The sequence below is a fragment of the Mustelus asterias genome, chromosome 18 (genome assembly GCF_964213995.1).
Source record: "Mustelus asterias chromosome 18, sMusAst1.hap1.1, whole genome shotgun sequence".
NCBI classification, from domain to species: Eukaryota; Metazoa; Chordata; class Chondrichthyes; order Carcharhiniformes; family Triakidae; genus Mustelus; species Mustelus asterias.
The window spans coordinates 79,488,491-79,515,751 of NC_135818.1; the positions used below are offsets into that span (position 1 = coordinate 79,488,491).

A 27,261-nucleotide genomic window follows, 5' to 3' on the forward strand; every position below is an offset into this window, starting at 1 on the left:
TGATGATGTGCTCCAGGATTTGGTCTTCCCTCAGTACTTCAGATTTACTTCAATGTGCTGGAACCACTCATAAGTACACTGCCAGCTCTGATTAGACACATTCCTGGAGGTTTCTTCCAGTGGTCCTCCTGTCTCTAACCACCCTATCTCATATTCATCATCATGATACATCCCTTTTCTACATCCATTGGAAAGAGAATAGACTCCTGAGCACCCGATTGGTTAATTCTTCAATCAGTCAAAAGCCTCTATTTCCATGTCTGATAATTTTAATGGACAAAGATGTTGAAAGAGAACTTTTATCAGCCCTCTGATTTTTCTGGTGGGTTTCCTCAGCTGTGTCCTAAAGGTTAATCTTTAATTCTTGAAGACTCGGGAGAATCCTAACCCTGGAATCGGATAAAAAATATGAATGAAAATGTAGTTGTCCAGGCTGATAAATTCCAACAGTTCAGTTCCTGAAATGATACAGAATCTAACTGAAACCCAAGAACCGTGATGCATGCAATCTTTAACTTCTGTTTTTCAACTGTGTCCCAGGGTATTCAGTTCTACACTCAAGTGAAGACAGTCACATCCCAGTGGAAGGAAGAAGATTCGACCTTAACCAGCCCATCTGTTGTCATGCCAACAATGGGGCGCTAAGTTCACTTCACTGAAATGGCAAGCTGCACACTCAACATAGTCCTCAGTACTAACGTTTTGGATCTGACTTGAGAATTTGGGCAGGAATGGGTGGGTGAGAACAACATATACCTGTGTTGCCTGGGAGAGGCATATAAACCAGGGGTGTGGTTAAGAGGGAATGAAAGGAAAACTGTGGAAAGCGTTTGTTTGATTTTGACTATTATTAGCAATTCTGAACACTAATTTCAAATTGCTGTATGCCGTCCCGACTTTATCTTTTTAATCGGCTGCAGAAGCCTGCAAATTCTGATCATGTAGCGCACATCTAAACACAGGTTTTAACCAAAAAATCCTGCTTTCCCCTGGATTTGAACTGCATGCTCAGTTTATCTTTTTCTTCAGTATGATTTACATGCACAAAGGAGTGAATTGACTGATCTCTGTAGCTTGTTGAGGATGTAACTTAAAGCTAACTGACTTACGAGTGTGGACCCCAACATTACCTGTTGGTGGATTGCTTTAAACCTCAAGGTGGAAAGAAAATCATAGTTCTGACAATATCCCTTGAGCTGTTTCATACTTTAATTGCAGGATTCAGTGCACAGTTGCTTTTTATTGGGTTGAGAAACACATTTAGCTGGACAATTTTACTGTGTATAAATAAAAAAAGGTGCAGTTTTAGTCCTGTGATTAGGTGATGGTTAAATGTGATTAGGTTTAGAAGTCTGAAATTCTTTACCTCCAGATTTCTTTTCAGTAAGAAATTGATCCTAAACCAGGTGCCTCAGACTAATATGTCCTCTTGTCAAAGTGAGTTAGATATGAGCTGCTGCAGTGATGCCATTACTTCTCCAGTGAAACACTTGAGTCTTGCAGACCAGGAAGTCGCAGATTAGAAATAGTGATGGAGTAAAAATCACTAATTTAACCATGGGATTTTTAATGTCGCTTTTTCTTTACATCTCTACTAATCTCTTTCAAACAGACATGGCAAACTCAATGTCACAGCTCACTCTGACTGTTATGGCTCTCAGAAACAAAACTGACAGCGAGCTAATTTTTGTTAAAATGATGATTGGGGGGGGGGGGGGGGGGGGGGGGACAATATTATGCGCAAGTGTTTTTTTTTAGATGGACAGCACTTTCTACTCATGATCTAAATGATCACATAATTAGGTGCAGGTGTAGGCCATTTGGTCCGTTTGGCCTTCTCTGCCATTCAATCAGATCACGACTGATCTACCTCAATTCCACCGTCCCACACTATCCCTGGATTCCCTTGGTATCCAGAAATCTACTTTTTAAAAAACAAACTATCCATCCGCAGCACTCTTGATGTAGTATGTTCCAAACACAGCCCCCTTGAGTGGGAAAATAAATTCTCCTCATTAGTCATAAATGGCTGATCACTCATTTTGAGATTGTGACCCCCCTGGTTATAGACTCGCTAGCCAGGGAACCACCCTCAGCATCTACCCTTTCAGCCCCCTTCACAATTTGATTTGTTTCATGGAGACCATCTCTCATTCTTCCAAGTCTAGTCTACTCAATCCCTCCTCATAGGACAATTCCCTCATCCCAGTAACCAATCTAGTGATCTTTTGCACTCCTAGGGAAAATATAACCTTCCTTGAGTATGGAGACCAAAACGGTACACAGTACTCCAGATGTGGTCTCACCAAAGCCCTTATATAATTGAAATAAGACTTCTTTACCCTTGTACTCCACTTCCTTTGTAATAAAGGCGAGCACTATTTATCTTGCTTGTTGTACTTGCATGTTAACTTTATACGATTCTTGTACAAGGACACCCAGTTGCCTCTGAATGCAGACATTTCCCAATCTTTCACCTTTTAAAAATCGACTTTTTTATTTTTCCTGCCAAAGCTTTCACATTTCTCCACATTATGTTCCATCTACGAGGTTGTTGCCCGCTCAGTTAATGTCTGTATCCCTTCTGGTCTCTGCATGCTCCCACCAAGCCTTGAATTGTCAGCAAACCTGGATACATTACCCTCATCTAAATCATTGATATAATTTGTAAATAGCTGAGGCCCAAGCACTGATCTTTGCAGTACCCCACCAGCTAACCAGTTTCTTCTTTTGTCAGTTAATCAATCCTCAATGCTAATATACTTTCCCCCCACCCCCTTAATCTACCCACTACTTATAATGTTAAACTTCAACATGATTTCCCTATCATAAATCCATGTTGACTCTGGCCAATTAAATTCTGATTTAAGTGCCCTGTTACCATGTGCCTAATGAATTCCAGCAATTTCTCTATTACAGATGTCAGGCTAATTGGCCGTTAGTTCCCTATTTTACCCCTCCCTTGTTTTATTGAAAAGTTGGTTTACTTTTGCTATCGTCCAGTTTCTGTGGACCATTCTAAAATTTAGGGAATTCTAGAAGAATGAAACCGATGCTGCTATCTGTGAGCAGTCAATGTGATTGTTGAATTCGTATGGAAAATAAGCTATCCAGTTAAATCTGCGTTGAAGTGTGCATTATATAACACTGGTTGCCGTTTTTTTTACCCCTTCAATGTGGGGGAGAATCACTTGGTTATACATGAAGCAATATTCCTGTTTGTTTGCGCATGATGTAACGGTGACTAATCATGTTGAAAACTCTTGCTGCAAGTTGACAAAATAAACTTTTTATAAATGTTTTGTGTTTTTTATGGGTATTGAAACACCTCTAATTGGTGAAAACAAATGCTGGCTGTGCCAAGTTGGAAAGAGGTTGTCAGCCACTCTCGGTTGAGCTTGGTTCTCATTAGCTACTGTGGTTCATGAGATGTAAATAGGGAGGTTTCATGATTTTGACCTTGCGATAATGAAGGAACTGCAATAAAATTCCAAATCGGGATAGCGTATGGCTTAGCAGAGGTGATATTTGTGTGCCTGCCGCCCTTGTTAATTTAGGTGATGGTGGCTGTGGGTTTGGAAGTAGTGTCAAAAAAAGCTTGGGTGAGTTGCTGCAATGTATTTTGGGGATGATGCACATTGTAGCCAGAGTGTATCAACTGTGAGGTTTTTTTATGAAGGTGGGTAAAGCCAATCAAGCAGGCTGCTTTATCCTGGATAGTGTTGAGCTTCATGTGTTGATGGAGGTGCACTGACCCAGGCACATGGAGAGTATTCACTGACACTCCTGGCTTGCCCCTTTGTAGCTGGTGAAAAGGCTTCGGGAGCCAGAAGCTGAGTTACTCACTGCACAATTAATAAAAATCTTTATGTATATAAGCACTCCTTATGCAAGAAGACCCAGGATTGGTATTATCTGCAGAATGTTTATTATTTGCTCGCTGGATATGAGAAATGTTAGCAAGGTCACTAGTTTCCCTGAATGAATGGATGAACACAGGGTGTTCAGGTAAGAATTCTAGAATTCCCCACTTGAATATGATAATGGAAAAACAACATGAGCAAGTCAAGATAATTTGTGATGGTGTTCTCATGAATGTTATTGTGGTACAAAAAAGCAATATTAAAGCATTTAATCCCCTTCTGTACATGTTAATGAGTTACAGCCAAGTGTTTGTGAATTATTTGGAAGAGTTTCAATGTGTTGATCATGTTGATTCTTTTGGAAGATTAAGTTGTGGAACTTTAGTGCATGACAATCGTAGGTGGCAGATGTATCATCTACAAGATGTACTGCAGTACTTGCCAAGACTTTTTTTTCATGGGATGTGGATGGCTAAGCCAGTATTTATTGTTCATCCCAAATTATTCTTGAAGGTAGTGATGAGCTGACTACTTGAACCACTCCAGTCCACATTGTATAGTGACACCCACAGTGATAAGGTTTGCCTTATGAGGAAAGGTTGGGCTGGCTAGGGTTGTATCTGCTGGAGTTTGGAAGAGTAAAGGGTGACTTGATTGACCCTGTCAAGACCCCTCAGGAGTGTGTATTTTCCAATGTAGAAAGGATGTTTCCTCTTGTGGGGGAATCTAGTACTAGGGACCACATTTTAAAAGAAAAATATGGGTTTAAAGTTTATTAGTGTCGTAAGTAAGCTTACATTAACACTGCAATGAAGTTACTGTGAAAATCTGAGTCACCACACTCAGCTGTTTGGGTACACTGAGGGAGAATTTAGCATGGCACTTAATCAGCACGTCTTTCGGACTGTGGGAGGAAACCGGAACACTTGGAGGAAACCCACACAGACACTAAGAACATGCAGACTCCATACAGACAGTGACCCAAGCTGGGAATCGAACACTGTTCACTGGCACTGAGGTAGCAGTGCCACCCATTTAATGATGTGGAGATGCTGGCGTTGGACTAGGGTAAGCACAATAAGAAGTCTCACAACACCAGGTTAAAGTCCAACAGGTTTATTTGGTAGCATAAGCCACAAGCTTTTGGAGCACTGCCCCATCATCAGGTGAGTTACCACCCATTTAAGACACAGATGAGAATTTTTTGAGGTTTGTGGTCTTTAGAACTCTTCCTCAAAAGGCAGTAGAAGCAATGTCTTTGAATATTTTTAAGCCAGACCTAGATAGATTCTAGATAAGCAAGGATATGAAAGGATATCAGGAATGTGGAGTCAGATCAACTAAGATCTGAATGGCAGAGCAGATGCAAAGGACTGAATGGCCTACTCCTCCAAATTCATATGTTTGTATGCTGTCCTGCCACATTTAAATTGCACAATTTTTGCAGCCCTAACACTTCAGCCATAATATTAAAAACCAAAACTATGCACATTTTAAATTTCATTTTTAATTTCATGATTATTTTCTGATGCACATATTTTATAATAAACTATTTGGTTCTTTTATTTTGACATAATATCTGGTAATATAATTTCTTTAGGCAGCTGCTCTGATAAGCTGCTGCCAAGGCTTGAATCGGGCTCAACAGAAGCTTGAGTGATAAAAGTAGGATTGTCATTCTTATCTTGAGTGCTGTGAAGAAAATAATGTTTCAGTCAGACTTTTGAAATGAGACAGACAAACTTAAAACCACGTAGAAACAAAAATAAGCTGTTTAAAATTATAAAGTTCCTGAACAGACCTGGTCCTCGGCTTCCTAAATTGCTACATTCCTGTCTAAATTCGCTGCCTTGTATCTGTTCATTAACATCTTGAGACTACTGTGATATAGGACTTATCTATAAGGTGCAATGTTCTCCATTAACATATTATTTGATTTGCTGCTGAACTTGTGTGCTCTATGGTGGCATTGAGCAGAGGTCAACCCTCATCTAGTACCCAGGTATTGGCATCTTTGGTTGAGGTGTTGCAGGAAGAGTCAAGAAACAGGAGGAACATTCCTTACTTTAGGAAAGTTCTCCATTGGTTACCCACAACATTTCCACTGAAGTAAGAAGTGTTGGTTCAATGTGTTGTGCTTCTGACCAACCTTGAAGCCCATTCCCTAGTTTTATAAAATCAAGAAAAGTGGGCTAAGCAGGAGAGAACATTTACGTGGCACATTTGTGAATGTGAAGTACTAACTACTCCCCATTACTGCATAAAAAGAAAACTTGGGCCCACGCTGGTCCTTCAGGGGATCTGATAAAGGGATTCACTGTAATGGTTGTCAGTGTTTTCTCTCTTGGGTATTAATTAGTGTACTGTGGAGCTTTATTTTCTGTTTTTATATGCTGGTCAGTTCTTTTGATTTTCAGTCTTCAAAAGTTCTGCACCTGTAAAAAAAAAAAATTGAAGCTTGGGTGGGGAGTGGTGGAATTCTTCTGCGTTCAATCCTGCCTTTACTTATACTACACCTGCTTGCCTCCCTTGGAAAGCATTACTGAAGCTGGCAAAGTGAGGTTTCCCCCAATCCAGTACCAGTTTCTGAGTAGTACTGGTAGATCTTGACTGCTTTCAACCAAATGCCCTGCATCTCTACTTTTGCAGAACACTAAGGAAATTTGGCATGTCAGCTACGACTCTCACCAACTTTTAACAGATGCACCAGAGAAAGCATTCTTTCTGGTTGTATCACAGCTTGGTATGGTTCCTGCTCTGCCCAAGACTGCAAGAAACTACAAAAGATCGTGAATGTAGCTCAATCCATCACGCAAACCAGCCTCCCATCCGTTGATTCTGTCTACACTTCCCTCTGCCTCGGAAAAGCAGCCAGCATAATTAAGGACTCCCACGCACTCTGGACATTCTCTCTTCCACCTTGTGTCGGGAAAAAGATACAAAAGTCTGAGGTCACGTACCAACCAACTCAAGAACAGCTTCTTCCCTGCTGCCACCAGACTTTTGAATGGACCTACCTTGCATTAAGTTAATCTTTACACCCTACCTATGACTGTAACACTACATTCTGCACTCTCTCCTTTCCTTCTCTATGAACGGTATGTTCTGGATAGTGCACAAGAAACAATACTTTTCACTGTATGCTAATACACGTGACAATAATCAAATCAAAATCTTGGGTAAACAAAAAAAGAGGAAACACTCCCACTTTAAGAAACGATGTTGGAGATTTCCCTGATTCTGCCCCTCCGTCCCTCCCAGCCAGTAATGTACCCAACCACTTTCAGGATGATATGGCTATTTTTATCACTCACAGTTCACCCTCTGGTAATGGTAGGCTATCTGGTGGGGAAAAAGATGGAAACACAGCTTCAAGGAAATCATTCTCAGGTCACCAACATATGGGTATCCTCAATCGTGTGATCCTGCATCTGCTATAATGTGTGGCAACTCTGAACTACAATGCTCAAGGAAATATATAAATCACATTGCCCACAAGGCTACTACACCATTTGGTTTGCAAGACACTTACTTTTCAGAATCCAATGCTGACCTAGCTTCTTCTGGTTCCTTTATAATCACGATATGCTCAGGAAGCTGTTTCCTCTTTGGTCTACAAGTAAATAAGATGTCTAACGTATGAATTCTGACTAAATAAGCAAGCACTTCACAAAGCCAACAAAGCAAATGTGGTGTAAGTGGAGGTAGTCCCATAATATTGTTGCTGAACTAGTAATCTAGAGACCCAGGTTAATGCTCTTTGGGGACATGGGTTCAAATCCCACCATGGCAGATGGTGAAATCTGAATTTAATAAAAATCTGGAATTAAGAGCGGCATGGTGGTACATTAGCTAGCACTGCTGCCTCAGTGCCAAAGACCTGGGTTCAATTCTTGCCTCGGGTCACAGTGTGGAGTTTGCACATTCTTCCCATGTTTGCATAGGTTTTCTCCGGGTGCTCCGGTTTCCTTCCACACTCCAAAGGTGCGTGGGTTTGATTGATTGACCGTGATAAATTGCCCCTTAGTGTCACGGGAACTAACAGGGTAAATGTGCAGGGTTACAGGGATGGGGCCTGGGTGGGATTGTGGTCAGTGCAGACTCGATGGATCAATTGGCCTTCTCCTGCACTGTAGGGATTCTATGATACATCTAATGACCACGAAACCGTTGTTGATCGTTGTAAAAACCCATCTAGTTCACTAATGTCCATTCGGGAAGGAATCTATCACCTGGTCTGGCCTACATGTGACTCCAGAGGGACAGCAATGTGGTTGACTCTAAATGCCCTCAGGGATGGGCAATAAACGCTGGCCTGCCAGCGATGCACACATCCCAGGAACAAGAAAGTAAAATCATTTATCAAAAAACCCACTTCCTTTCAGTATCCAATGTTCTTTTCTGCCCCAAGATATAGTGCACCACCTGCTAGTCAAGTCACATGGATGCAGAGTGCTGGAGCAATGGTGTTTCAGAAGGTAGCTAAGATTACCATAACCTATATTGTGTCTTAGACACTGTAAGCACACACTTACAGTAAGAGGAATCTACTTTGTGAATACATTGACAACCTTCCAGAAGTAGAATGTTAATTTTTTGGCAGTTTCTAGCCTCCGCTTTAATTCACCTTAAACTCAATGACGATGGAGTACACTTTCCTCTCAGAATTGGTTAATATTACTCCTGCCAATACTGACTTGGACTTGAATTTGTGCCACAAGAGAACCTCTCCCTCGTGGCAAAAATGGCAGATAAGCCTGAAAGTCCTAAGCCCAGCCTCCAACACAGCATTTCCTGTTTTTGAAAAGTGGGATGGGGGGAGTAAATTGATTTGGGGTTTACATAAACTGGCAGCTGGCCATTTAAATCATGGAATTCTGATAGATCAGGAGTGTGAAAAATCCGATGTGCAAATTACACCAGGTAAGATCTGGTCTGAACATGGAGGATTTGTTTAGATAGTCAGGATATCCATTTGGACCTGGTCCCTTCTGGGAGAGATCAAGTGCCCTTTGAAATTCTTAAACATAGATAGGCATAAAAGTGCATACTAGTTGTCAAGCTCATTTGAATTGTCAACAGATCTGTCAAAGGGAACCATCAGAATTGTCGAGGACCTGTTAAAAGGATCTAGGAGGTCATTTAAAAGACGTTCCCTTTAAACTTTTGAAAAATGTTTGAAGTGTTATAAAATTCTTGCTATGTGTACAGGAGCATGGGTTCGACATGGAGAATATGGGATTGGGTACAGGGGCATAGTTTGACATGGAACGTTTTGGAAGGTCCATAGGAGATGGACACAGTTTGGCACGGAAGCTATGGGGGTGGGTAGAGGAGCATAGGTTTAGCAGTAGGCGTCCATGGGAGGAAGGTACAGGGGATGCAGTTGACATGGAGGATATGGGGTGGTACAGGGGCATGAGGTCGCATAGGTATGGCTGGAGCACTGGGGGCTGTTCTGTGTTTTAAAAATTTTTTCAATCTTCCACAATGCCAGGGCACAGAAGCAAGCTTCCAGCCAGCCTGCCTCTGCACACATTGCGGGCAGCAAGTCCAATGTCTAAACCAGCCTGCCTCCCAGAACAAATATTCCAACTTTCCGCCAGGTCAGGCTTGTGGAGCCGGGAGACTGTGCACCCGAACCAGGATCGAAAATTCAGGTCCTTGTCTTTACAAGAACGTGTGACTTGTTGGCAAAAAGGGAAGAGTGAAGTAATAAAATCTTAATTTCTGTGCAATAATAGATTTGACCTCACCAGAGAGCAGCATTTTTCAGATGTGAGGAAATTATTTTTCAATTTACTTTTGTACCTATTGTCCTTCAGCATCCAGTAAAATAGGAAGCTGGTGACCCAAGTATTAGATTCCTATCTCTTTTCAAAATAATGGCCACCTACTCCTGTAGCTGTCATCACTTAGTTAACAACATTAGAATGAAATTCCTGTTTGGGAACAAGAATTGTCCCAAAAGCCAACCAATTGAATGTCACCAGTCAGAAAATATACCCTTTTTTTACAAACTTAATTTAGATGTGCAATAAACGCTAGCCTTGCCAGCAGCATTTGCATCCTAAGAAATCAAAAACAAAATGCTTTGTCCTAGAAGATGTTGAGTTTCTTGAATATTGTTACAGCTGCACCAATTCAACAAAGCATGTTCCATCACACATCTGTCTTGTATCTTGTAGAGGTTGGAAAGGATTTTGGGAAGTCAGGTGAGACCCAAAAAATGCAGCTTCAGACCGGCTGATGTGTGTAAAATGTTGATGGTGCGGTATTGCTACACACACACACATTGATTTCTTCAACCTTTGATAAGGAACAGAACTGAACACAGTGATCATGAGGACATGAACTTTGGGACATATTTATATATTGTCAATATATAGTCAACCTTAGTAAATATATAGGGTTTATGCCTGATAATTTAAAGGGTTTTGATTACACAGGAAATTTTAATTATTCAATTGTTTGCATTAAGCACCATAAACAAATTAATTTGGGGATTTTAGTGCCAAAATATGGAACTATCAGAATTTAAAAATGCAACTTTAAGAGTGGGCCACAGTAGGTATTTTATTGATGAAATAAGATACGATACTAATGAAAACTGAGCAAAATGACCAAAACAAATGAAGTAGGGGATGTGAAGGCAATTTTTAAAAGTTTTTATTTGTCACAAGTTTACATTCACACTGTAATAAAGTTACTGTGAAAGTCCCCTAGTCACCACACTCCGGCACCTGTTCGGGTACACTGAGGGAGAATTTAACCTGGCCAATACACCTAACCTGCACATCTTTGGAGTGTGGGAGGAAACCAAAGCACCCAGAAGAAACCTATGCAGACACAGGGAGAACATGCAAACTCCACACAGACAGTGACCCCCAAGCTGGGAATTGAACCCGGGTCTCTGGCGCTGTGAGGCAGCAGTGCTAACCACTGTGCCGCCCCAATTACAACTCTAAGTGTAATATACATTGTACCATGGCATTCACTATAGTATATAATATGATGGTACTATATAGGTCACAATTTGTGAGCATTGTAACTCAGTCTGATGTTCATGATCATGTTATCACCTTCCAATTCAACATACCTATTTGCTTTCAATCCATTCATCTTTGCAAACAGTAGGCGTAGGACTTTTTCTTTCTGTTCCCAAGTTAAGTCAGAGATATTCACTTTTCCGACATAATTGCTAAACAAAAAGCAACAGAGGTTGAGGGCAATATACTGTTTGCAAGAAGGAAATGACTGAGCGATGTAAATTGACCAGCAAGTTCTGTAGGTTTGTAATTCACTCTGCATCTCTGAATTCACTGGCCGATTTGCACATTATTAAGAATGTGTATTTCTGAACCTGACCAAGTTTGGGACTTGCAATTACATGTTTCAAAGACATGTCAGCTGTATTACATATGTGTCTTCACACAAAGTAAAATAACTTTAAGAATTTAACATACCATTTATCAGCATCCTCCATATCCTGGTACACACAGTTTGTGCTATACTCGCTTTTGTTAAAGGTTCTGATCTTGGGATAATCCTCCTTGCCAGTACTTGCGTTCAGCATTAATTTCTGGTATGCAAATTGCGCTGCCTGCTTGTATTGAGCCCGACTGTGGAAGATCTGCTGCTTCACTTCATCCAAGGCTTGCAGGAAAAACAGTTCCACCTCAGTGCGCTGGTCCAAGATGTTTTTAGCAAGCTTCTTCACCCGGTTCATCTCTTTGTCTTTCAACTTAATCACTGCTTGCAGCCTTGCAATCTCTACATTGCCAGTTGCCATTTTAATTTCAGTTTCTCGAATGATCGCCTGCTTTTCCGTCTCGAACTCGGATGCCATGTGCCCCAGTGCTTTCTCCAGGTTCTCCACTTTCCTTTGAAGCTCACTGATCTTCTTTTTCTGATGCCTCGAGTCTGACACTTTTTCTTTCACTAATAGTTCATTCGTTTCCTAGAACAAGAAACAAGTTGTTTTAATGTCAATTGGTTGTGAACCTTTTATGAAAATATACTTAGAAACATACAAGTGTTGGCGAGGATGCAAGACTAAAGGCAATAAGTTATGAGGTAAAGTTAAATTAAATGCTCTACAATCTGGAAAGTACTCGGTTCAAAGTGACTTTATTGAGGCAGACAAAATATTAAATGAGACAAAATAAATTCAAAAGGTTACTTGAAATTCATCCAGGAAGCGTGGCCATGGTGATACAACTTATAAATAAATAAAAAGTAGTTTTAAAACAGGTATTCAGAAAAATATGTTTATTCTTAGTGATAAATGCATGTATGAAATGTATTGCATAATAGTGGCAAAAGAAGTCCGTGGCAAAAGAAAATTTGGAATGTTTTAAAATGTTAAGCTGTCGCGGTAAATTCAAGGAAACACCGAGCTTGTAGAATTCAAAGGCCTTTCCTCACCTTGTACCTTACGTTCTTATACTTGCTTCACCAGTGAACTCAAGTGTATAAAACCAGGACGACTGCTTTATGATGACTCAAGAAGCAAAATTGCATTTTTACCATGCTGGATTGCAGGATTTCTATGTCTTAATTCCAACCATTCTCTGAAGTGTGAGAACCAGTGGCCTTGCACAAAACTATTCATTGGTGCTTTAATACTGTGAAATTAGGTTACTTTGTACAGCTAAAATTATAGTCCCACTCAGGATTTGTGTTCCATTCTTTTCATACCTACTCTCCTGAAGACGTTGACACTAACAGGACAACAGACAAATTCACTGGAAGGTGTTGAGTTGGGGCAGGGGTCATCAGAATCAAGCCTAGTCCTGTTTTTAATTAAGAAGCCAGTAATGGTTACTAACGTAGATCACAGCATAAACCCTTGCTGACTTTCTAGCCTGTCTAGCTTAGAGTTGCTGAAACTAATTACAGCACCCCTACCATTGTCCCGCTAAAGTTAGAGGCCTTTTAGTCTGCTTGGCTTGATTCCAAAATGGGTCTTTTTCATTTGTGCTAAGAACAATCAGGTAACTCTACTCTTACTAATTCATACAAACCAACTTAGAAAATTGTTCTGTTCCCTAACACCACTATTTGCCGTATCAATAATCAATGAGGATTCAGAAATAATAAATGCATTTTAAAAATACCATTCCAGGATCAAAACCACCAGGAAGCAGTGCAGTGGGGAATACACTTTCACCAAACTACCTAATACAGAGGAGCATTGCAGAACCAAATTCAAATCACCTAATTTCAGTCCAGATCTCCAACCTTGCAGCTAAGACCCCTTTCTGAATTTGTGAAGTTACCATCATTCTGTTTAGAGTTGTGTTTTACAAAAAACAGATGCTTCACTTAGTCTTCAATGAATGCAACACCTTTTCACTTGCAAGCTGTGTGCTTTTCTCCTGTAGAATCTTGTGAGACTTCATCATGTTTTCTTCATCTCTCTTATATATCTTCACCATCTCGTGTAGCCTTACATTTTCTTTAAAGACGCAACGAGTCCTTTCATTGAGATTCCTGTGGGATGAAGGGAACAGGATTTGAATAAAGAAATAATTAGAATGGCTGGTCATAGGCAGTAGGCCCATCATGTTTGTACTATTGACTTTCTACGCACCTAATTAATTACATTCTTCTGCTCACTACCCATAACTTACTGTATTCCTTTTTACCAAGCAATCTTTTAAAACAAATGTTCTCTTTTTCAAAAGTAGCTTTGTTAAATATTTATCCAAAGTTAGAGCTGGATGAAAGTAATATCTAGTCATTAATACAAATTAAGACCGTAGCAATTCAATAGGATCTACCCTGCAGCACAGAAACAGGCATAAGTTTGTGTAAATAGGTTGTGCAAGAGAATGCAGTGAAGCAATCGCTGGACAGTGGCATTTCAATGTACTACAGCACAAGAAAATGCTGTACTTAGTTTGTGATGGTTCCTCATCAATCCTGGACACGATAATGCTTCAGAAAAAGCAGAGATGACCAGTTGCCTATGGTTCCAGAATGTCGACCAACAGGGAACACAAAATAGGCCCACATTAAAAAGGAGGTTCTTGTCATGTTTGGAGTGAAGAAGTTGCAGATCACAAACCAGATGTTGGACCTCAAAATAAACTGTCCTTGCCTTTTCGGCCCTGAGGATACAACACTAGGCCTTAATTTTTTCAGCACAGAATTGAGTATTTTATGTCAGCCAGAATGCAACAGCTGACGCTCATTCAAGGTTACCAAACAACTTTCACAAAAGCACTGTAGGAGGTATCGTCTTTTGGATGTGATGTCAAACAGGCCCTGTCTGCTCTCTCAAATGGAGGTAAAATGGTCTGTTAACCAGGCCAATACTTATCTCTCATCCAACACCTAAAACAGATTATCTGCTTATTACCTCATTGCTGTTTGTGGGGTCTTGCTGGGTGCATTTTAGCTGCCACAATTCCTACATTGCAACAGTGACTGTGAAGTTCTTAACTGGCTATAAAAAGTGGTCATGATGTGGAGATGCCGGCGTTGGACTGGGGTAAACACACTAAGAAGTTTAACAACACCAGGTTAAAGTCCAACAGGTTTATTTGGTAGCAAAAGCCACAGCTTGCTACCAAATAAACCTGTTGGACTTTAACCTGGTGTTGTTAAACTTCTTACTGTATACAAAGTGGTGACAGCTGCTATTAAACTTTATTTGTACCAGGAACAAGAATAGCAAAAGCACCTTATTACTGGGTTCGGTGTCCCTTTTGTGTCTCTCTGGTTTCAGAGTTCACAAAATACAAAGTAGTGTCTTAAAATGCGTGTGCTTTTCAAATGATATCATTGGCTAATTAAGCCTTTTGTACAGAGTGTGTAGCAAAATTCCTTTATAACTATTTATTGCTATTATTGAATCTGTGCAGAAAATGTATCTGGGAGTAGCTTACATGATCGCTTCAGTGTGAGCCTGTTCAGTCAGCTGATTTAGTCTCTGCTCAGCTTCCCTCTCCAGTCGCATCTAAAAGTTTTTAAAAGTCACAGATACATGGATACTTCATTCAAGCTTAAAGTTTGTCATTAGTTTAACAATCAATTCTAATGCACTATGATAAAATACTAACCCATTTTGATTTTCTCTGCCGTTTTTGCAGCACATTGCATTACTTTTTAAAAGTTTGTGTTTTTTTTTAAAAAGGGAATGTTGTTTTTTTAAAAAGGGAATGAGAAAGTTGCTTTAAAAAGAGGACTAACATAAACAGGAGAGCTTATATAGAGAAAATCAGTCACAGATTGGATGCCAAAAGAGAAAATGCTGGAAAATCTCAGCAGGTCTGGCAGCATCTGTAAGGAGAGAAAAGAGCTGACGAAGGGTCATCTGGACTCGAAACGACAGCTCTTTTCTCTCCTTACAGATGTTGCCAGACCTGCTGAGATTTTCCAGCATTTTCTCTTTTGATTTCAGATTCCAGCATCCGCAGTAATTTGCTTTTATACAGATTGGATGTGTCTGGTTTTGTGCTGTAACATTCCATGGTTGTATGACTATTTTTCTTTGCTGACCTTTAGTATCAACTTTGGGTGGGAGCTACAGCCATTATAGTATCCTAGGTATCAGAAACAGAAGATGTAAGAAACACACAATGGTATATGTCAGAATTTGAAACAAGAAAAGACAGATAAAATATTTCAGGTCAAGACCTTTTGTTCGAGTCTAGTACAAGGACCTAACCCTGAAATTCAACCTGTCTCAGCCCTTTCAGATGCTGATGAACCTGCTGGGTATTGCCAGCATTTTCTCATTTTGTTTCCATTATCCAGCATTTATTATAAATCTTCATACAGTGACAGAACAGAATCAACAGTACTTGTGTTAAGAACCCTGCTGATATTAGACGCAGGGGTGTCCCAAAACCCAGAACAGTAACTAGGAACGCCGGTGCTTAATGATTTATTTTGCAATTTGGTATAATGTGATGAAAGATATGCAAACCAGGAAGGAAAGGTCTAGTCTTGTAGTAAATGTTAATTAAATTGTAAAGACACACAACAAGAAAAGCCACAACACTAAAAAAAGGTACACTTAATTACAATAATGGCTACACATTACTGGAATTAACCCCATTCCACATCTATGTACCTAAATGCTAACAATGTCCCTTGTCCCAAACAACATCACATTAGGTTTAACTCTATGAGCCAAATCCAGCAATTAATGACCACACAAGAGTTGTATCTTTAATTTTGTAAAGTCTTTCTTCTGATTCAGTGAGGTTTTGAGGTTGTCAAACAGCAGCTTCTAGCATAGAATCCCGCTTTCAGGAGAACTTCTAGTTCCAGCTGGGCATAGATGCTCATCAGCTGCTCCTCCTGCAGTACAGAGCTAACCCTGCTACTGATGTGCTGTTTATTCCTTGTGATCTCATCCTATATAAACAACTAGCCTTAGAAGTCAAGCTTTGAGAATGTAAGTGTGACATGCATTCCTATGTCTCCACTTTGAATTCCTATCTTCTGTAGTTTTAACATCTACAATTCTATATTGTTCTCCACTTCACTTAAGTAAATATCTGTTTATCCTGCTGCTAAACTAATTCGCATATCAAATATCCTCAAGGCAGCTGCACTCTTATCAATTCCCTTTCATCCAATTCTTTTATTTTATCCAAGCTTCTTTCATCTTTATTTTATTCAAGCTTCTTGACAGTTATTTCATATCCCTTGCACTGCGAGGCTCAGTAGCTCCTCCAAGTTAATACTCTTTGCTTAAAACCCATAAAGGCATAGGTAAGTTGCTAAAATATTATCTTCCTATTTAAAATTTTGCTACAATTGTATAAGGCGTTGTTGAGGCTACACTTGGAGTATTGTGTGCAGTTTGGGTGTCTTTATCTGAGAAAGGATGTCCTTGCTATAGAGGGAGTACAGTGAAGGTTTACCTGGCTGATTCCTGGCATGGCAGATCTGTCATATGAGGAAAGACTAAATTGGTTAGGATTATATTCACTGGAGTTTATAAGAGTGAGAGGGGATCTCATAGAAACTTATAAAATTCTAACAGGGTTAGACAGGGTAGATTCAGAAAGAATGCTGCCAATGATGGGGGAGTCCAGAACTAGGGGATCATAGTTTGAGGATAAGAGGTAAACCTTTTAGAACTGAGGTGAGGAGAAATTTCTTCACCGAGAATGTGTGGAATTCACGACCACAGAATGTAGTTGAGGCCAAAATGTTGTCTGATTTCAAGAAGAAATTAGATATAGCTCTATGGTCTAAAGGGATCAGGGGATATGGGGGGGAAGGGGGGGTGGGATCAGGATATTAAATTCGATGATCAGCCATGATCAAAATGAATGGCGGAGCAGGCTCGAAGGGCCAAATGGCCTAGTCTTGCTTCTAGTTTCTATGTTTCTAAAACATATCTTCCTCTCCTTCTTTCACATTCTTCTTGCAACAGGCACTGTTCCCAACCAACAGTCTTATACACACAGGCTTCCACAAATGCCATTCACTATTCACTACAAGAGGGAGGTTACTCGCCATTGATCTTCCCCTGCAACCATCCCTTTCCCCATCTCCCCTCCTAGTCCTCGAGTCCTATCTGGCAGACCATGATCTTGATTTTGGCCTCAGAGAGATCACCATGCTCGGACACATGAGGGAAGGAGTGAAAGGAAAAGTATATATTCTATTACTTCACCAGCACTTGTTGTCACTAGCAACTCTGTACCTTACTGTCAAACATTTTATTGAATCCGATCAAGATATATTTGAGGCTGAAATAATTAGTTTCAGAGTAGCTTCTTGGCTCCTGTTCACATACCTTTTCTTCAAAAAACTTGCTTTCCAAGTGCCTCAGTATTTCTTTGTGTTCTTTGTTTGTTGTGTTCATTATGTCCTTTATCTGAGAGAAGAATAAAAATATGAGGAAACATTTATTTTATTGTCTGTCTCCCTTTTCTCACCCCTGAAACTTGCATTCCTTCTCCAAGAAAAGGCACACTTCGGATGAGACGTTAAACCAAGGTCCCAGCCGCCCTCTCAGGTGGATGTAAATGATCCCATAGCACTAACTTGAACAAGAGCAAGGGAGTTCTCCTCAAGATCCCAGTGAATATTTATCCTAACCATCATACCAAAACTAATCATATCTCATTGATGTTTATGCTTGCTGGTTTTATACAACTTGGCCGCTGTGTTACCTACATTAGAAAAATGACTACATTCAAAAGCACTGCTTTAGCTGTAAAGTTCTTTGGACCATCCTGTGATTGTAAAAGGCGTAACAGAGATGAAAGTCTTACAGGAAAACAAGTGTACACCACTCAACATCTTACCACAGCTGTGTATCTGAGAGCTGGTGCAAAGCCCTTCTCAGGTGCACATATAAAAGGGACAGCACCCTCAAAAATGAGACCATGTTGGAATTTGAATTTTTCCAGATTTTGGTCATCCAACCTGTACAGTGCCTCTGCAACTGTTATAGACCCTGCAACTAGACCAACATGCCATTTCTCATTTCAAACATGTCCGATTACTCAACTCAAGTTGATTTATTGTTTTATTTGTGAACAGTGTTGGTTGAAGATACACGCAAGATAACCCAATGTACCACAGCATGTCAATTACCAGCCTTGAAACATGGTTTTTCCTGTTCAAGTCTGGGCAAGCATTTTCAAGCAGGACTGCAGCGGTTCAAAAGGTCTTATGGGAAAAGACCACCACCTTCTCAAGTACAATTAGGGTTGGACAATAAATGCTGGCCTTGCCAATGATGTCCACATCCCAGGAACAAATGTAAAAAAAGAGGAATGAATGAAATATTATAAATAGCAACTATAATTGGTTGGAAAAGATTGAGGGCAGCTGGTTTACATTTAACTCCTGATCTCGCTGAAGTATATACATGTACATAAATAAACAAGGAAGTCTAAACAAACTCACATCATCCAATTCATTTTCCAGAAAAACTTGTTTCTTCCTAAACTCCTTGACCCTGTTGAGTTCCTCTTGAATCAGGTGTATTTCTTTTGTCTTTTGCAACATTTTGTTTTGCAGTTGCTCCATCTGTTGAGTGTGGCTTTCAAGCTGTAGAAAGATGATGGTGTGAGAGCAAACATGGATAACAGTGATCACAGTGGATGGCTTCACAGATATTGCACTCCTTTTTTTCCCTCCACTTAATATGGAACCAATTTTATTCATCTGAAAAACTTGGTTGTCACATGGAGCAATAGAGTCATTACAGCACTGAAAGGGGTCATTCAGCCCTTCAAACCAGGCCACTCTGTCAGTCATTCCCATTCCCCTGCTCCATCCCCATAGCCCTGCAAGTTTATTTCTTTCAAGCACCCATCTAATTTCCTTTTGAAATCATTCATCATCTCCACTTCCAGTACCCTTGCAGGCAGAGAGTTTCAGGTCATTACCGATCTCTGCATAAAAAAAAGTTCTTCCTCAGCTCCACCCACAAGCTTTGCCAAAATTCTAAAAGCTGTATCCCCTAGTTGTTGCACACTCGGGTAATGGGAACAGCTTTCTTTGTCCATCTTACCTAAACCTGTTATAATCTTGTACACCTCCATCAAGTCTATCATACTCACCGTTTGCTAAACCTCCAAGTTTGGAATCGGAAGCAAATTTTGAAATTTTACTCTGTATTCCAATATCCATGAAATTTATATATTTTTAAAGTTCATTCATGGGACATGGACGTCGCTGGTTGGCCAGCATTTACTGTCCATTGCTAGTAGCCCTTGAACTGACTGGCTTGCTAGGTCATTTCAGAGGGCAGTTGAGAGTCAACCACATTGCTGTGGCTCTGGAGTCACATATAGGCCAGACCAGGTAAGGAAGGCAGATTTCCTTCCCTAAAGTTCATTAGTGAACCAGATGGGTTTTTCCGACAATCGACAACGGTTTCATGTCATCTGTAGATTCTCAATTCCAGATATTTTTTACTGAATACAAATTCCATCTTCTGCCATGGAGGGATTTGAACCCGGGTCCCCAGGAAATTGGTCGAGTTTCTGGATTAATAGTCTAGCGATAATTCCACTAGGCCATCGTCTCCCTTAACATACATCAAAAGAACTGCGATCCTATCACTGACCCTTGGGGAATAAACTGTTTGCTGTCCTTCAGTCTGAAAAACAACTATTTACCACTGTTTCACTGTTTACTATCCATCCCATCACTTCCTACATGACAACAATGATTAAACTTCAAAAGTACTTTATTGGCTAGAGAGTGCTTTGAGGCATCCAGTGGTCTTGAAAGCATTGTATAAATGCAAGTATTTTTCTTTTATGATTTTTTTTCCCCATTCAATCTGACAGTGGCCATCTTGTTCCATGAGCTTCAATTTTGATAACCAAAATAAATATGTAAATACCAAACATGGGGAGGGCAGATCATTAACCTTGTTGGTTGGTGTTGTCTAAAGCCACTTAGTTTCCATTAGCATTTTTTAAAATCGGAATATCACAACTTTACTTAATAATGTGGGAGTGGTGAGAATACATCAACACAACTTTACATCCAAATGGATGTCTTTCCTTTCACTACTGTCAAAGAAAATTAATTTAATTGATTCAAAGAATGATACAGCACAGAAGGAGACCATTTGGCCCAACATGACAATGCTGGTTCTCTCATGGAGCTATCGAATTAGTTCCCTGCTCTTTTCCTCGTAGCATTTTAAACTTTTCCCTTCAAATATTTATCCAGATTCTTTTTGAGTTTGGAATATTATGAGCAGTTTTGGGCCCCATACCTAAGGCTGGCCTTGGAGTGGGTCCAGAGGAGGTCCACAAGAATGATCCCAGGGATGAAGGGTTTGTCATATGAGGAGGATTCTGGGTCTATACTCGATGGAGTTTAGAAGGATGAGGAGGGATCTAATTGAAACTTACAGAATACTGAGAGGCCTAGATAGAGTGGATGTGGAAAGGATGTTTCCACTAGTGGGAGAGATTAGAACTCGAGGGCACAACCTCAGAGTGAAAGGACGCGCCTTTAAAACTGAGATGAGGAGGGATTTCTTCAGCCAGAGGATGGTGAATCTGTGGAACTCAGTGCCACAAAGGGCTGTGGAGGCCGGGTCATTGAGTGTCTTTAAGACGGAGATAGATAGGTTCTTGATCAATAAGGGGATCAAGGGTTACGGGGAGAAGGCAAGAGAATGGGGATGAGAATCATATCAGCCATGATTGAATGGCGGAGCAGACTGGATGGGCCGAATGGCTAATTCTGCTCCTATACCTTTTGGTCTTATATGCTTCCACCACCCTTTTTCACGGTGTATTCCAGACCACAGTAAATCACTGTGTTAACAAAAAAAGGTTTCTTCATGGTTCTTTTGTCAATCTGCATCCACTGGTTACTGATCCTTTTAACATTGGAAACAATTTATCCTATTTACCTTATCAAAACCATTCATGATTTTGAATAGCTCTATCAAATATTTTCTCAGCTTCTCGAGTCTTGCCACATAAATGAAATGGCTCAACCCTTGTTCTATTTTACAATATCTCCCTTCTAGTAAATCTTCTCTGCACCTCTCCCGGGTCTTGACATCCTTCCTAAATTGTGGTACCCAGAATTGGCAACCATTCTCCAAAATCAGTGCTTTCCTCGAACAAGTCCCATAATTACTGCTGTAACGGGAAAACTGCAACCTCTTACCATTTTTTTATTGTCCTCAACCACTTGCTGCTTTTGGTCCACTATTTGTTGCTGCAGTTTGCTGATCTGTAAAATACAAAAATCCTTCAATCACATTGACAAGATTCAACTGTTTTAGACCACTGGCAAATTTTAATGAGCCTTCAATTTTCATTCCCTTCCTGCAGGCACGTACTTCCAAATTGCAAGGCACAGAATTTGCCATGTTAATTCAATGCCTTAGTCATCATGCCAGCAAGATTACTTGAACTAATCAAAGTAAAAATGAATATTTAGGAACATAGGAGTAGACCATTCCGTCCTTGCAGCCTACTCTGTCATTCCATTAGATTATAGTTGACCTTCACCTAAACACCATTTACCCTTTGTTCCATACCCCTTGATACCCTTACCTTACAATAATCTGTCATTTCCAGCTTTAAAAGTCTCACTTGTCCTATTTAAATGAGTTCCAGATTGCTACTAGCCTGTGTGTGAAAAATGCATCCAGATTTCAGTCCTCAATAGCCTTATCCCTGATTTTAAGATTATGGCTCCTTGTTCTTGATTCTTTCTCCTCCTTCAGCTACCATGCTCTAAGAGGGCATTGATGACCATGGACTTCCATTGGATTGATCCATGATTATGCTTGGCAAAGGACTGCAGCTGGTTGTCCTTGCATTCTGCAATATGGCTGACCAGGAAACTCTTCCATTTTTACTGCCTGCCATTGGCATATTGGAAGGTATTACAGACTGATAATCAACCCGTTTGGCCACATTATGAATGCACCTTCTGTGGCCAAGTCCTGAAGTGGGACTTGAACCTGGAGCTTCAGGCCCAGTGAGGTGAGCGCTACCTCTGTCCCATAAGATTTCCCTGTTGTTAATTCACCCACCAGAAAAAAGGTTTGTTGCTTGTACCCCATCAAATCAATTTAACATTGTAAATATCTTTATCATAACATTCAAAGGAATACAAGCCATGATTATGCAGCCTGTTCTTGTAATTTAACCCTGTAAGCCCCAGTCTCATCCTGATGAAACTGCATGCATCCCCTTCAAGGTCAATCTGTTCTTCCTAAGGTGTGATGCTCAGGATTGAATGCAGTACTCCAAATAGAGTCTGACTAAAGTTCTGTATAACGTGAGCATAGCTTCCAGCTCTCTTAAGATAAATGTTAATAGTCCATTAGCGTTTTTGATTGCTTTTCACGTGTCTTATCCCATTTCCTTTCTATCTCCCCTCATGCTCTCTCCAAACTCATCTAGTGCACCAAACCTAACTGTTGCTTCCCCTACCCATATTCCCACTACCCTGCTGACCACCCAACTTCCCTCAGAATATAAAAACATTTAGTTGATGAGCTTATGTCATGTTGAAAATTCTGATTCTTTTGATAATATATCTATGGTACCAAACTGAAGGAACAACCGAAAAGAAAATTGGATTTTACTGAAAACATTAATGCCACAATTGCTAGTTGTTCAAGTGGTGATATTTGATGTTCCAGTAATTTAACCACTGAACCATCTTGCCAGTTCACATCTGGACAAAGCCATCAATGATATGCACTAAGCAACAGCTTGACCTGACCTCAGAGAGACAAATCCACATGGGGTCACTCCAAATTACTCTTGTTGTTCCCACCTACTGAACTACCTTAAAGTAGGCCAAAATGCAGAAACTCCCAGCTGGTAAAATGGCTGTACGGCACAGAGAATGTGATGTGTGTGAGGAGAAGATTAAAGATTTTAAACAGTATTAAGTTTTAAAATAGTCAGGAAAATGTCCAAGATTATTACCATTGCCTCTTTTTCCAAGTCTTGTTTCTTTAAATAGGAGATCACTTCCATGGCGTCCTTCTCTACTTGAAACCGATCACTCATTAAGGTTTCATTGGTCCTGGCAAGCGTTCGTGCTGTGTCACGGTACTCCACTCGCGACCTCTCAAGTACATTCAGTCTTGCTTCCCACAAAGCAGCATTTGTCATTGCCTTCTCTGCATCTGACTCCATGGCAAATTTTGATTCGACCTTTTCATCCTTAGTTCCTTTTCTTAATGGATAAACAAACATTTATGAAAACAAAACACCCATCCAGCTGGTGAACCGCTGCCTCCCTGCACCCCCAGCCACATCAGTGGCCACTGGCTGTCCTGTGGTGAGGCTGCTCCCCCACCAGTTGTGACCTTTTGTAAAATTTTAAAACGCTTCCATCTTTAATAAGATGGTGGCACTGCCGATCTGTCAGTGCTGGAGGTGATTCTCCCAAGATGAGTGCAAATTTAGTTTTTTGGGTTTGATTTATTTTTGGATGGGGAAGGTTGAAGAAAAAAAATCCAGGTTCAGGATCCAGAAATTCACTCGATATCAGGGTCCTGGCCCCAGAACAAAAATTCAGCTGTTAGCTCTGTTTCTCTCCCTACAGATACTACCCGACCTGCTGTACATTTCCATCATTTTCTGGTTTTTAATCTAGATTTCCAGTATCTGCATTATTTATAATAGCATGATGACTGCTCCATTTGAAGTAATAGTTTTAAGACATAAATAATCAACTGAGGTCTTTTCCTAACTAGTTTATTTCCTTCCTCTCTAAACTACTCATACAATCCCACAAGTGTCAACCCTTTATACACCATCCAAGTTCATATTTCTCATTCGTGAGCCTAACTCACTGAATTTTGACAAGCTAGTTAAGCTCATGACCTATATGCATAGGTTTACCAAGGTGGAAACAGATGATGGAACACACTGTCTTTGGCCAGCAATTATGATCGTTCCAAAAGAGAAAATGCTGGAACATCACAGCAGGTCTGACAGCATCTGCAAGGAGAGAAAAGAGCTGACATTTCGAGTCCAGATGACCCTTTGTCAAAGCTAAAAGGCTTTGTGCGAGACATTTATACTGTAGGGTGAGGGAATGAAAGATGAGTCATAGCCATAAAAACAAGGGGAAAGGCTAAGAGGAGCTAATGGCAGCCCACAGAGAGAATAAAGGGTGTGAATGGCCAAACGGCAGAGAAGCTGAAATCAGAGGGTAAACCGTGACAGATGAAGATGTGGAGGAGGGAGGGGGAAGATGGAGTCTCTATGATTTTTCCAGATTGTTCCTCTCTCCCAGCTGCCTCAGTTACTCTCCCTTTCCCCCCTTTGTTCCTGAAGGAAGCAACTCACATTGGAGCCCAGGGTGAGCACCTTAAATAACCTCATCCAAGTGTTCACGGCTATTATTGGCTATGCCATCATCAGTGAGAGACTAGGAACATCATTCATCTAGCAAATATACATGGCTGAAAGAGAAAGCTTAGGAAAAGGACATGAAATAAATTCCTAAAGATAAATGAATTAAATGTTATCCCTATTATAATATTAATTAATGCAAAAAATGTTCATATAGATTACAAAAAAGCAGCCAACTCTGTCATCGCAATTTGCATCACTCCCCCATCAATTTGTTACTATGATGGAATCAAATGACTATGATGCAGTGAGCCAACAGAAAATGTTTAGTTGCTTGACATAGAATCAGCAGAATAATAATATGCAGGTTACTTAAACTGTTAGGTATTCTTCCAAACAACTTGATCTTCCTTGTGTTACACGCTAGTTGCTATGTATTACACGCTAGTTTCTACGGTACACAATCCTTTTTAGCGCTAGCAACACAAATTAATCTGAGCCTTTCAATTAAATATGACAGTATTACTCTTCTGAACAGAACTAATCCGACAAAGGGTCATATCCCAAATGTCAACCTGTGCTTTTTTTCACCTTACAAACGAACATGCCACCTACTCCCAAATATTTATTTCTGCATTTTCACAGTGGTGTTTTTCTTTAATTATACTTCATCATAGAGTACTGTCTTGCATTAATGGTCCATTTTTTTTAACAGTCTGAAGGCCCCCTCATGAAAATAGTTTTGAGGGCAGAGAACACAAGCAATCGTAAGAGTAGCCATGATGTGGAGATGCCCGGCGTTGGACTGGGGTGGGCACAGTAAGAAGTCTCACAACACCAGGAGTGACTTACCTGATGAAGGAGCAGCACTCCGAAAGCTCGTGATACCAAATAAACCTGTTGGACCAAATAAACTTGGTGTTGTGAGATTTCTTACTGCAATCACAAGAGTAGGAAGGGGAATTTCACAGCAACTTCATTGCAGTGTTAATATAAGCCTACTTGTGACTGATAAATAAACTTTACTTTTGAAATGAGCTTTAGAGCTGCATAAAGTTATTTTTTCTGGAGGAAAACCAAGGCAGATTACCCTTTGCCTTTTTTCTTTGGCATGGTGATTTTCAGTGAGCTTCAGAGGTGCTGCGCTGTTGGTTTCTGCTGTTGGGAGACACTCTTCCCCCCACACACACACACTGGTAAATGAAGCCCTTTTGCCTGTTGCCCCAGGAAACGGCCCACAACAATGCTGGGTTGAGGTGGACAGCAAGAGCAGATTGCCTCTGCGAGCCGGTGAGGTGATTCCCAGAGCTGCCCGGCACACTGTTATCCTTCCCTAACAGTCGCTAGCGGACGGGAGACACTTTAATGATTCCTCCTCTTGTTTTGACCGCAGTACAATCTCAAGATGGCGGCAGCTGGAAGCAACCTGGCTCAAAATGACTATATCTTCGACAAATAATTCTCCTTGGCTCCGATTTGTCTCTGGTTATACACACACACAGAATTAAAAGCTGAATGATTGATGATTCAGAGATAAATAAGGAAGCCGCTCCGATGCGCGTCCGCCGAATGAGCGGCCTGCCGAACGCTCCCGTTACCATGGAAACGGAAGCCCACGCTGTCAGCCGTGAGGCGCGTGCGTCAAGGTCGGTCCCAGCTCGCGGGTGACGTTAGCGCAGGTAGGGAGTGACATTTACACATCCCGCGCGTGACGCACACACACACACACACATCGGGCGTGACGTATACACACATTGGGCGTGACGTGTACACAGTGCGTGACGTAGACGCTTTCAGCTGTCGGAGGCGGAGACGGAGGGAGGGGAGAGCCGGTACTTTCCCCTCCGCCCGTTTAGGGACAGAGAGGGCAGCTTCAGCCGGCGGTGAGTGCTCATTCCGATCGCTTTCATAAAGGGGGAGTCTTGCTGCCGATCTGAGTGCAGGTGGAGTGGAGTGAGGGTGAGGTTGGAGTGGGCGGGCGGACGGGAGCTTGGTGACAGCTCTGCTCCTGCTGTCACTGTGGAGTTGGCGCAGTGACTGCTCAGGAAGTTTCTGCCTGGAGAGGAGAGGAGATCTCTCGCTTCTCACAGCCACAAGTGTCAGGAATTCATTATTATACCCACACCACAGGCAGTGTGTCTCTGTCAGTGTGTGGGTGTCTGGCAGTGTGAGTCTGTCTGTCAGTGTGTGTGTGTCTGGCAGTGAGTCTGTCTCTGTCAGTGTGTGTGTCTGGCAGTGAGTCTGTCTGTCAGTGTGTGTGTCTGGCAGTGAGTCTGTCTCTGTCAGTGTGTGTGTGTCTGGCAGTGAGTCTGTCTCTGTCAGTGTGTGTGTGTCTGGCAGTGAGTCTGTCTGTCAGTGTGTGTGTGTCTGGCAGTGAGTCTGTCTGTCAGTGTGTGTGTGTCTGGCAGTGAGTTTGTCTCTGTCAGTGTGTGTGTGTCTGGCAGTGAATCTGTCTCTGTCAGTGTGTGTGTGTGTGTGTGTGTGTGTGTGGCAGTGAGTCTGTCTGTCAGTGTGTGTGTGTCGAGCAGTGAGTCTGTCTCTGTTATGATGTGGAGTTGCCAGTGTTGGACTGGGGTAGGCACAGTAAGTAGTCTCTCAACACC

General features: G+C 41.1%; 3 protein-coding genes across 7 annotated transcripts in view; 2 read left to right on the top strand and 1 right to left on the bottom strand.

The window, feature by feature from the left end:
• The window catches only part of aldh6a1 (aldehyde dehydrogenase 6 family, member A1), a 47,818-nt gene extending 44,518 nt beyond the window's left edge, over nucleotides 1-3,300 (top strand). For both annotated transcript variants that reach the window (XM_078234360.1, XM_078234359.1), the window contains exon 12: nucleotides 541-3,300. In XM_078234360.1, coding sequence (XP_078090486.1) covers nucleotides 541-645 — 105 coding nt within the window. In that variant the 3' untranslated portion in view covers nucleotides 646-3,300. The remainder of the gene's footprint in view (nucleotides 1-540) is intronic.
• A 1,665-nt stretch (nucleotides 3,301-4,965) lies between these two features.
• LOC144507296 (basal body-orientation factor 1-like) lies at nucleotides 4,966-26,499 on the bottom strand. 4 transcript variants are annotated; one of them, XM_078234354.1, is made up of 11 exons: nucleotides 25,749-26,272; nucleotides 23,279-23,531; nucleotides 21,495-21,560; nucleotides 18,753-18,896; nucleotides 17,632-17,712; nucleotides 14,759-14,829; nucleotides 13,214-13,358; nucleotides 11,330-11,823; nucleotides 10,963-11,064; nucleotides 7,396-7,476; nucleotides 4,966-5,555 (listed from the first exon to the last, which is right to left on the bottom strand). In XM_078234354.1, the coding sequence occupies exons 1-11, from the start codon at nucleotides 25,769-25,771 to the stop codon at nucleotides 5,426-5,428; spliced, it is 1,590 nt and encodes a 529-aa protein (XP_078090480.1). In that variant the 5' UTR covers nucleotides 25,772-26,272; the 3' UTR covers nucleotides 4,966-5,425. The 4 variants fall into 4 exon arrangements, with proteins under 4 accessions (XP_078090480.1, XP_078090481.1, XP_078090483.1 ...); XM_078234355.1 differs by lacking the exon at nucleotides 25,749-26,272 and adding an exon at nucleotides 26,412-26,499 and having other exon boundaries at nucleotides 5,323-5,555; XM_078234357.1 differs by having other exon boundaries at nucleotides 5,325-5,555; nucleotides 25,853-25,981.
• The window catches only part of entpd5a (ectonucleoside triphosphate diphosphohydrolase 5a), a 38,002-nt gene continuing 37,180 nt past the window's right edge, over nucleotides 26,440-27,261 (top strand). Inside the window, exon 1 of the mRNA XM_078234362.1 lies at nucleotides 26,440-26,541. The gene's annotated coding sequence lies outside the window, so the exon portion shown is untranslated. The remainder of the gene's footprint in view (nucleotides 26,542-27,261) is intronic.